This window comes from Leptinotarsa decemlineata, unplaced genomic scaffold (genome assembly GCF_025532065.1).
Source record: "Leptinotarsa decemlineata unplaced genomic scaffold, Ldec_3_MD MMD2_tig00026330_RagTag_RagTag, whole genome shotgun sequence".
In the NCBI taxonomy this organism is placed as follows: domain Eukaryota; kingdom Metazoa; phylum Arthropoda; class Insecta; order Coleoptera; family Chrysomelidae; genus Leptinotarsa; species Leptinotarsa decemlineata.
The window spans coordinates 9,491,167-9,503,567 of record NW_027412690.1 but is presented as its reverse complement, the minus strand read 5'-3'; the positions used below and the strand labels follow the sequence as shown (position 1 = coordinate 9,503,567).

The 12,401-nt window shown below is 33.6% G+C and overlaps 1 protein-coding gene across 1 annotated transcript in view; it reads left to right on the top strand.

Annotated features, from left to right (window-relative positions):
* The first annotated feature begins 4,287 nt into the window (after positions 1-4,287).
* Positions 4,288-12,401, top strand: part of Cpap3-d2 (cuticular protein analogous to peritrophins 3-D2) — a 32,388-nt gene continuing 24,274 nt past the window's right edge. Inside the window, exon 1 of the mRNA XM_023157460.2 lies at positions 4,288-4,537. Coding sequence (XP_023013228.1) covers positions 4,498-4,537 — 40 coding nt within the window. The 5' untranslated portion in view covers positions 4,288-4,497. The remainder of the gene's footprint in view (positions 4,538-12,401) is intronic.

The following is a 12,401-nucleotide window of genomic DNA, read 5'->3' as shown; positions in this document are numbered from 1 at the left end:
TCCTGTTTAGTTTGTACCTACTTTGAACATTCGTTTTGGAATTGAATCAGATTTCATTGACAGGATCGCTGCACAATATGGTAAATGGAAGAGGTAAAATTGCACTCACATGGAACCCTGTGCTCCTCAATGATGGACATACGATGTTTCGGAATAAGACACTGGTCTTATTACATCTTCAGCACCATTCTGGATAACATTAGGTACAAGATCAAGCATTCAGTTCATTCATAAAATTACAACTTTACATCATGTCTACTCATGTCTTCGATGACAGTACGTAATGACATTCATTTGCTTATTTGATTTAATCCCAGCCATAGGAATCTTGTTAAAAATTGAAAAGGATATATATTTCTTCCAAAAAAGGAAAAAGGAAATTGATTTCAAAATAAACTACCAACAAAATGTGTAGATCATGCAAAGCAGTAACTTTCAGACTCAAACTGTATACTTAATAATAATATTAATAATTTTCTTAACCATTTTCGGTTGTTAATGTACATATGGTGAGTCAATAATTGTACTACATAATATATACATATAAAGAATGAAAACAGTAGTTTGACATACTTGAGTAAAGAATTCAAGAATACAGGTGAAACATAAATCATGACACATAATATACAGATGTCATAATTAAAAAAACAAATTGATAATATATATATATATATATATATATATATATATATATATATATAAGTTACACTTTTGAATATATATGCTTGGGACTGATAATAGTTTCCTTTATAAGAATAGGTTTGCACCTATCACGATAATCCATAAAGTCTTATACTGCGTTTTTGGACAATAAATATTCTAATAAAATGTCTACTGCGTCCCCATGACATTATTTAAATAAATATGCGGGTACGCCATTGCAAAATATAAACTTGAGAGGTTTTTTTCTACAATGCCATTTGCTTAAGCGCGAACACCATGCGAACACCATCAGTATGCAGATCCTAATTCTGAGATTCATCTAACACGGTACCTAGAAATTATACAGGGTGTAACTGAATAAGTGTAAAACATTCAAGGAGGTGATTCCTCATCGAAAAAAAGAAACTTCAATGGAGCATCCCTTGTTAAGATACAGCCCCTTAAAGGGGGTACATAAAATTTGTACAACAATTTTTTTCACAAGCACTGGAAAAGTTACAATTTTGAAATTAACCTGACGTTTTGTCCTACCGAAAAACCATTTCGCCAGTAATTTATTTGGTTAACCCCATGGTTGTAAGGGGTGGAAAACGCAACCCCTAAAATTTATTTCTAATGTTACTTTTTGTCTTATTATTTGTTTACCATTTAAAAATTTATTTCCGATAGCCTGTTTCATTCTAAATAAAAAATGTCTCTTGGATTTTTTGCCCAAAATAAACCAGTTCGCAGCAAAAAATTATTTTACGAACAACTACAGAGATACATCGTCATAAATGCGGACTGGATTTATTGTTATTCTGTAGTTAGTACCTGCATTAAACGATTAAAGGGTAATAAACATGCCCCATCATGCATAAAAAACATATCCCCTCTGACGCCCAAAGGAACTTCCTCCAGCAGTACTGGATGCACTTCTCGTAAAAATTGAACGTATGCCTCACCATTTAATCGAGGAGGTAGAAAATGAGGCCCAATCAAATCATCCCCAATAACTCCGAGCCACACGTTAAGAGAAAACTGTTCTTGATGGTTAGTTTCGACAATAGCGTGAGGGTTTTTATCAGTCCATATGTGTTAATTATGAAAATTAATAATCTTGTCCCGAGAAAAACTACATTCGTCTGTGAATTCTATCGTCTTCAGAAAGTCACAATTTCTCCTAATCATTTCCAGCATCCAATTGCAAAATTCAAGACGGTTAGAATAGAATAGAATATAATGGAATAGTTTATTGGTGCTGTTAACATAAAGTTTTACACAAGTCAAAATGAATATAAATAAAATAAACTAAAATTACCATGTATAAACACACTTATATAAATTACACGTTGAAATCTTTTGTTATCTAAAATAAAAGTACAAGTGTCAGTCCATATCAATAATGATGGTACTGTTGAGATACTCGTCAAAATTATAAAAAGCCCTACTGGTCAAATGATTTTTTAAAACTATTTTTAGTTTATTCCTTTCCAGATTTTCAATATGTACTGGTAATTTATTATAAAATTCTGGAGCATTGTATAATGTCGCATTTCTAGATTTTTGTAGCCTCAGACTTATTATTCTTGTTTTCTTTTTTTCTTGTATTATGGTTGTGTATGCTGCACTGAGATTTATACCGATTGAGATTGTCTTGGACATGTATAATATACAGTTCGGAATATACAGTTCGGAAAATCTCGCGGTAACAGTGCCTGTACTTGTTGCAGATGGTAAGGGTATAAGAGTTGTTCCTTTAAAATTCGAAATATCGTCATATAATCAACATTTAGCTGGAAAGCAATCTTTCTAGTACTGGTAGCAGGTTGTTCTTCAATTAAATTAAGTACTGCTTCCTCAAGCTGTGGTGTTCGTATTTCTCGATGGCGACCACAATCCTGCGTTCTTTTGTCGAATGAACCATATTCTCGTAATCGTTGATGAAGTCGAGCAAATATTCTATGTGAATGATGCTGCCGTTGAGGATACATTTCAGCATATCTTCTAGAAGATTCTAACCCATTTCCCTGCGACAGACCGTAAATGTAAAGCATATCAGCCATTTCCTCATTTGTGTATGCCATTTTGATAATAAGTGGATTTATTAAAGTAACAAATTAAGAACAGAACAACAACACACAATTAGTATTAATTCAATTTCTAAAATTTACGAACTGACAGCGTCATACCAATTTAATTGTCACTATCGCTAATAGCGACCTACTAGATAGATTAGTTTCGTATTTTCGCATTTATGACGATGTATCTCTGTAGTTGTTCGTAAAATAATTTTTTGCTGCGAACTGGTTTATTTTGGGCAAAAAACCCAAGCGACATTTTTTGTTTAGAATGAAACAGGCTATCGGAAATAGATTTTTAAATGGTAAACAAATAATAAGACAAAAAGTTACATTGGAAATACATTTTAGGGGTTGCGTTTTCCACCCCTTACAACCATGAGGTGAACCAAATAAATTTCTGGCTGAGTGTCTCTTTGGTAGTACAAAACGTCAGGTTAATTTCAATATTGTAACTTTTTTAGTGCTTGTAAAAAAATGTATGTTCTCCCTTTAAGGGGCTGTATCTCAACAAGGGATGCTCCAATGAAATTTCTTTATATGAAAGATCCTACCTTTTTTTCGATGAGAAATCACCTTCTTGAATGTTTCACACTTATTTAATTACACCCTGTACATCATGTGACATCGCTATTCCATCAGTATGATCAACTCCACCTTGACTGTTATTAAATGGTTGCGTTTACACCATGACGTGAATCCATCAATAACATCTTTGACTCTTGTTAGTACATCTTCCAGTATGGACCCAGTGATTGTCATTATAATGTCATCTGCAAACATAGTTATGTGGCAATTGTCAACACTTTCTGAGAGATCATTAACAAATACCACGAAAAGTAAAGGTCCCAGTACTGATCCCTGATGGACTCCTAATGTCACACCACATTCTTTGGACATGATATTATTGTATTTAACTGCCAAATACCGACCTCATATATGATTTTACCCAAGTCAGTGTATGTTATGTGGAAACCCAAAACTTTCTAATTTTTTATAAAGAAAATCTGGAGAAACAGTGTCAAATGCCATTGACAGATCGAAAAATAAACTTATTACAAAATTATCGTATATGGAGTATATGTTATTGAGATAATCATAGGCTGCGGTTTCTATGGAACGACTTTTCCTAAATCCATGTTGATTATAACATAGCAAATTATTTGACTCTTAGTAATTCACTATTCTAGTAGCCACCACTTTTTCATACAGTTTCGAAAATGAAAAAAGGAATAAAATTTGTCGGTAATTGTTCAGGTCAATTCTATTTACTTTTTTGAAAAGAGGAATGACCAAGGCTTTCTTGAATTCTTATGGAAAGTATCCTAGCGTGTGAGATTGTTTTTATAGGTAAATTAAGGAAATTATCGTCAAAAGTAATTTAATGATCATATAAAAGTATTATATAAAAGTATTATTTGCTATCTTCCTTTCTTTGGAGATTCCCACTCTTTTTATATAAAGATGGAGACGAAGAAAACCAACAATTTCTTTCCCAATATTCCTTTTGTTTTAAACAATTGATAAAACGCCACAAAACATTCAAATCAGTATCAACAGTGTCTTCAGAACAATTCCCAGAGTGAAAGAGATAAAGATCTCCCTGAAGAGCAATAATAGCTGGTGGTGGAAAAACTTTCCAAGCCATCCGTGAGCTAGTCCGTTTGGCTAGTTTCAAAAGTAGAAGACGCGACAGTTGATCTTCAGTTAACAGGTAGACTTTTGACGGTGCAGAGCAGTGCATTTCCGGGTAGTGAGGGACTTTACAAACAAAATGAAGAGTGAACTGTGCGTTTTAGCGGTTGCGATTATTGGTAAGTGACAATTTCTATCAGTAAATTCCAAAACTGTTTATACCAGTGAATTTTTTGTTCGAATATTTGTTTTGGCATAATTATAAAAAAGTTAGTGCGGATTTTTTCAGCGCAAGTATCAATGCCATGGATCTTCTTCAAATAAAATGAAAATCACGTTTTTCTGTTTTTCGAAAGTTCTGACAAAAAATACTGTAGTTTATTTTCACCTGCTTCGAATATTTGAGAAGATGAAACTGAACTCAAATTATAGTATGAAATAGTCACACACATGCACAAGTTTGAATATTTGAAAAAAATTAAATCTTTCCGTTCTCTTTGAAGCTTGGTTTGGATGTTTGAGGCATCGCTTATATATCCGGTAACACATGATGAAAATTAATAACACTATTCATGATAATAACCAAGTGATTTTCACAAAAATTTTTTATTTATAGACACGTTTCGCTAACACCGTAGCTTCCTCGGTAGAGTCTTCAGAGTTTCTACCGAGGAAGCTACGGTGTTAGCGAAACGTGTCTATAAATAAAAAATGTTTGTTAAAATTGTTGAGATTTTATCTTGAAACGTAGTTTGAATTTGATAAAAAACTGATTATTTTTGAAACTGAGATCTAAGAATGTGATTTATTATTTTCTCGAGACATTAGAGAAATATTCAGTTGAATGAAAAATATTGCATGTCAGAATCAGAATTTAGTAGCAAAGTTGGACGTTGAATGATTTGGATGGGTGTTGAGTATACAGTGTCATCCCCAAAGTATGCACCATATGGGAAACTTATTTATTAAGGGTTTTGTGATTTGATATTACTATACAGTGTGTAACAACGAAAACTTAACAGAGCCGTTTTGAATATAAAAAGTAAGATTTTTAAAAAAAGCTCAGACACGTCGATTTCTAATTAAAGGGGGACACCTTTCAGACTGTTCAAATTTTTTGTGTTACGCACCCCCTCAGAGGGGTGCGTCCGACGACCCTTATTTAGATAGGGAAAGTAGGTCGAGTGGCACCTTGTTTTAAAGGCCTTTCGAATACCTTTACATTTCTGTTAAAAGAAAATTTTTGTAACGATTAGTTTTCGAGATACAAACTTTTATCAGGAGTAACATTTTGTCGAAAAACCCTTAATTGGTGCATACTTTGGGGATTTTCGATGCTAGAAAGTTGGGACCTCGTTTATCCTTGGCTTGCATAAGTTTCTACTACTGAGGGTGGCGATTTGCAGCGGAGGGTATGAACCCTATTTCAGCACCACCTCAAATATATTATCGGAGTTTAACACTAAGTACCTAGAGATACATTTTTTACTTTTAATGATTCTAAAATACAAATCATGAAATTAATTATAAAACAAAAATTAATTGGCGCTCCGGGGCTACTTCATTGATCCCAGTGGCGCATTTGCCTTTTCAGCTGCAGGAAAACCCGGAAAAACCTGCAGCACCACATCATCTGAAGATCTTGATCTAACAATGTCCTTTCTCTTATAAAACAAAATGTAGGGTGTCTCCAGAGGCTCCAATAAATTCAATGCATCGCCAGAACACTTCGTGACACGACTATCGTCAAACTTAAACCAGTCCGTTTCGTCTTTGACCAAGGCGATATAATTAAAATTAAAAAAACTTATTTATGGTAATATCAAACCTGCTTGATCATTCAATATATTTTGTGAGAAATATGAAATATTTACATGTGTATATTGATGAAGAATTAAAGTAGAATTCACTAATAACTTTTTATATTAAGAAGTCTAAAAGAGTCTAAAAAACGTCTGACACCCATGAGTTTGAAACATAATCTTGTAAAAAGCCATTACATGTTATTAGGGTCTGTGGAAGCGTACCTAGGATATATTTGAGTTCCCCAGAAGTAGTTTAAAAATGATTCATGACAGATTCTTGAGAGTAACTTCAGGTTTTCTCCGATAGCCCTATACATAATCTTTGTCTGGAGGTGTTGACTCTCTTGCAAAGGAGGATGCCACAAGTAACTCCCTCGAACCAGAACCTGTCATTGGCATCGTTTTAGGCTTTGCCAAACAAAGATTGAACACCTGGATGGCAAAAAAATGTATGGACTTCTGGCAGAATCTTTCAGGATTGGCTCACTCTAAGCCGTTTATTCCCCCATAGAAGCTTGATACCAAACAGTTGTTGGACTACAGTAGGGATGAACTACGATAATAGTGAATAATAGTAAAATAGTAATAACGGAAAATGACAAATCTTTGAATGAGACAGAGTTATCCAATAAATTCAACATACATTTCACAAAACCACTGACAAACAACAGCGAATATGATTGGTAATTCATACATCAAAATATCGACAATAATCTAAATAGTTTCTTCATGCACCCGATTACAGAAAATGATGTAATAAGTATAATTAATGGTCTAAAAAACTCTAAGTCTTGTGGTATTGACAATATATCTAACAAATTAATTAAATAATGTCAAAATGAATTATCCCATCCATTAACTTATCTCATAAACCTATCTACAGAAAAAGACGTCTTTCCAAAAAACTTAAAAATAGCAAGAGTAACACCTATCTTTAAAACAATGTCCTGAACAACTATAGACCTTTAAGTGTGTTAGCCAGCATATCTAAGTTATATGAATTGAATATCAAATTTCAATTAACCAGTTTCTTCACATCAAACAAGTTATTATCATCCTCGCAACACGGTTTTACAGGAAAAAAAGTACCGAAACAGCCTTATGTGAATTCCAAAACAAAATAATTCAATCTCTTGATAATAAAAAACTTGTTATAAGGTCTCTTCATAGACTTTTCTAAAGCATTTGACTGTGTTAGTCATGAGATTCTATTATCAAAATTGTCAAGGTATGGACTGAGGGGAACGCCGTGTAGTTTGCTAGAATCCTATGTATCTGACAGACAGCAAATTGATAAAATAAACAACAATAACAGTAATCCCTTAGGCATTACGCAAGGTGTCCCTCAAGGATCAATATTAGGCCCCCTTCTATTCATAGTATTTGCCAATGACCTCATATCATACTTGAATGAACACAATAAAATTATTACAACATGTTATGCAGACGACACAAACATTTTGATCATAGATGAAGATTTACTATCATTAAAATTATTGGCTGAGACTACCTATAACATGGTCAGACAAAAACCATTTAATAATTAATAAATCAAAGACTAATGCCCTGATGTTTTGTTCAAATAGTCGGGAACACCACCAGCTTTTGTTGTTTGAAAATACCAATAACGTCGTGTCTTCTTCTGAATCTATCAAAATGCTAGGCATTACCTTTGATTCAAAGCTCTCATGGATTTCTCATATTGATACTGTCTGCGGCAAACTTAGAAAAGGATGTTATGCGCTCAAGTTTATGTCGAGTCATTGCAGTGAAAATATCCTTCTGTCTTTATACTTTACCCACTTCCATTCTCATATGAGATACGGAATTTTAAACTGGGAGCAAGTTCCTCTGTACAAAGGGTGTTCTTATTACAAAAATACGCAATCAGAATAATTGCAGAAGTGAGTAGAAGAGAGTCATGCAGAGAGATTTGCAAAAAATTTAATATTTTGACTGTTATGAGCACATACATCCTCGACGCGTGTTGTTTCATTTTCAAAAATAAGGCCACTTATAATGCCATCAGAACACACCATGAACATGATCGAATTGACCCACTCAATTTGGACCTAACCTAACCTAACATCAATGGATCCGAGAAGAAGAAATGAACTTCTGCATTTGGTCTTCCAAGATTTCTGTGTGGAAAGCCGGAAGGCCTGTTTTTCCCCACATTATCGAACGATATTATTCTCACACTATTATTAAAATTATTCCAAACCGCTGACATTCTCATCTAACTGCATGCAACAATCAAATCGATATTCATAAAACGGTGGTAGCCACACTAACGTGGAAGTACATTAACCCATTTTTGCCTTATTGTAACAACTTTTACGAGATAATGTCTAACGAGTATGGGTATATGTTGAAGAAATCTGTTACATAAGTAAAATGAGTACAAACTAATAGAAAAGTTTGTTGAAATGAGATTGCGACTCTCTAATAATTTTCTATGCGAATGAAAATTGACGTGGTTGTTTGAGTGGGAATAGTAGTCATTAATTTTTCATGGAGCTAGTAGAGAAGTGGGCAACATGTTTGTCACATCTGCAAAATGACTGTGCAGTAAAACAAATTATTCTGCTGCAAGAGTTTGAGCTGCAAGAGTTCAAGTTGAAGTTTGTTACAAGTAATTATTGAAACTCATTGATACTGTTTATCGTATGATTTTCACTATAAAGTGTTTTACAAAAATCGCAATACAATAAACTGAATTAAAGAGTTTCAATATGGATTTTCTTCAAGTATCAGCGAGTTCTATTCAATTAAGTGATTATTACATTTTCTGTATATATTTCAGTAGACACCGTCCAATAATTTCTTTCATTCAAAAAATTAAATACCAGTTGTTTTGCTATTCGAATATAAGAAGTCTATTGTTTCGAAATAGCACTATTTCACTTCTTTTATTACTTAGTCCATAATTTAGAGGAAGTGGATTGTTTTCTTTTTGCACGATAATAACTTTTATTGCGGAGATGGTATTTCAAAAACGGATTCAGTTTATATTGTTTCACAAATTTATTCATCATTAATGGAAAGAGTGTGATGCTATAGTGTTGAAATGAAAGCAGTGTTCTTTGTTTGATAATTCATGAAGCACGTCAAATGTAAATTATAATTTGACATTCTTCACATTCCCGAATTTTTTAAATGGGAAGTATAGGTTTGTGATACATCGTTTGAAAGGTCTCTTCATTCTCTATTCAAAAATGTTATCGCTTTCAAGTTTACTGCAATAATTAAGATAAAATAAAGTAAAATCATGTTTTTTTTTGGGAAATAAAGTTTTTGGCTTTCTACTACTCCATCTGATACAAAAAAATGGATGAGAGAATCTTCCAAAGAAAGGAAGGATTAATCAATTTGAAAATAAGTAACTCTATACATGGATGTGTAGATCATGCAAAGAAGTAACTTTCAGACACAAACTGAAAGAACGTCCTCCTGAAACAGCTACTTTCATATAAACATTGAATTACACGAAAGAAAAAATTCTTTCGAAACAAATACTTCTATATGAACACTGAATTATACAGAAGATACTTTTCTCTATTCAGTTTGTATATCGAACATTCGTGGAGGAATAAGAATCAGATATCATTCACATGAGTTCTACTTTGAATGAATGGTAATAAATTGTACTCACATGGAACACTGTCACCCTAACTGGTATACACGTGTTTCGCCTTAAGACACTTGCCCTAAGGCTCTTCAGTACCAAATTGGATAACATTATAGAAAATACACACACTTCATTCATGAATTGCGATTTTGAATGTCACGGAATAAGCTTCACTTCTTTTCTTTGGAAGATTCTCTCATCCATTTTTTTGTATCAGATGGAGTAGTAGAAAGCCAAAAACTTTCTTTCCCAAAAAATTAATCACTCCTAAAAATATAACCCTTTCAAATAAAATCATGTTGTTATCGAAATTGGATAAAATACACTTAAAAACTAAAATGTAATTTAAAACGTAATGAAATGTAGAATACGAAAAAGAACTATGGATGTTAATGAAGTAGATGTTCAAAATGTTCACCGCAAACGTCTTGGCAACATCCCAATCTCAAATAAAACTGTCTTCTAACATTATTTAACATATCAGGCGTGACCGACCTAATCGCAAGCGTTCGTTCTTTTAAGTCATTCAAATCTGAAGGTTTAGTTTTGTACACATTGCCCTTTACATATCCACCTAAAAATAAATCTAATGATGAAAGATCAGGTAAGCGCGCTGGCCATTCAATAGATCCTCGCCTTCCTGTTCACTGTATCGAGGTATGTATCGAGGTATTGCTGGACATTAATTTGATAATATGGTGGTGCTCCATCCTGCTGAAACCATATCGAAACAAAGTATACTCATCAGAAAACATAACGACTTCTAATTGGATGATATTGTTATCCAACATGCCCATCATTTGCTCACAAAAATAAGTTCTTCTATCAAAATCGTCTTCCGTGAGCTCCTGAGTAGGTATCATTTTATAGGAATGCATTTTATTTTCTTCTAATATGTTTACTATCGATATATGGCTAACATTGAATGTAGTGGATGCCTGTCTACTCGATATATGTGAGTTTTCCTCAAACTCAAGCATCACATCTGATTTGAATTCATCACTCATTGAATTGGCAGCTACTTTCTTTATGACCACATGATCTGGCTCGCGAAACTGCCTTTCTATTTTGCTTATTGTTCATTGAGATAGGGGCGGTAAATTAGGAAATTTCTCCTGAAATAGGCGAGATCCTTCCTGTTGTGTTTGGGTTTTATCTTCGTAACCAATCATTTGTTATTTCATGCATTTTCGTTAATCTAACCATTTGTCAGACTTGAAGTTAGCGAACTTTGAACATGCATAATATAGTAGAGGAACCACAGATACTTTTGGAGGTTTCCAATGTGATGTGAATAAACACATTTTTTGCGCTTACATTGCACATGCTGGCAGTACCCTACGAGATAGATCAAAATAATGTACTACATTATTGTACACCGTAAAAAGATCTATATAACACTCCGGGATGGTATATGTCTATCTCTCAAAGATAACCCACAATAACCATTTTTTATTAATGATTTATTTACGAAGATATTTTGAGCAATACAGCATTAATCCTTATCCAATTTAGTACCCTAAATACATTGTGCATTTAATGTAGATTATTATGGCCCTATTACAGCATAGTTTAAGTAAATATTTTCGAAGATACTACAGATTTGAAATGCAGGGTTGCGGCGCTATAGCACTTTATGATTAGTAGCGATCGTACGCGTTTATATGTATATTCAGTATCAGCATTGCACCCGTACAGAGCCGGGGCGATTTGCTAGTTTCATATTGAAACAATCATTTGTCGATGAATTCCTCACACGGTTGATCTCCGTGAAGAGCAGAGCTGTGGTATACCGTGCAATCGAAAGTTCAGGGTCAACGGTTGCTCTACTTTCTCCAATATTGTTCACGATTTATTAGTAAACAATGATTATAGTTATTTATTCCGCCATTTGAATGACACGAAACGACTTAGTCGGTTCCGATCGGTTAGTTCAATGATTATATATCAAAAGCTTGTGGTTAGGAATTATGGTGGGTGGATCAGAGTTTTACATTGATCAGAGGAAAATATTCGAAAACGAGTCTCAACTCTTTGTTTCTGCAGCGAACAATACAACACAGAATGTGAGGCGAACATCTATCCGAAATCAGTTTATTTTCCTGACTGAACTGGAGGAACTTGGAATTAAATCTTGATACTTTTTTGTTCTTAACTTGTCTTCCATGTGCTAGATTTCAGAAAGGAAAACCATTTTGTGAATTGTATACCCCGGACTGACCACAACCGGCCTCTCTGTAATATCGGATCGAGAGCAAGAGTTTCTTAGTTCCCCAACTTATAATCCTGTCTACAAACCTAGGAGGCTTAGTGAGGCCAAGAAGCAATTTATCACCTGATCAAACATCAAACAAAGTTATATCAATTTTAACAACTCTCAAGTCAATATTTTTTATGAAACGTATTTTCAAAGATGTAATTCAATTTGAAAAACCTTTGTTTTGCTCTAATGAAACTGAAAAAGGTTAGGTACTTATATTCATTAATCAGCCTGATAGCAATTGTTAATATTTCGCTCTAACAATTACTTTCTTGGCTGGATTTCACTAGAAAGTCACCATTTGCATCCTTTGTTATGTTAATGTGAGTTACTATCATTATGAAACA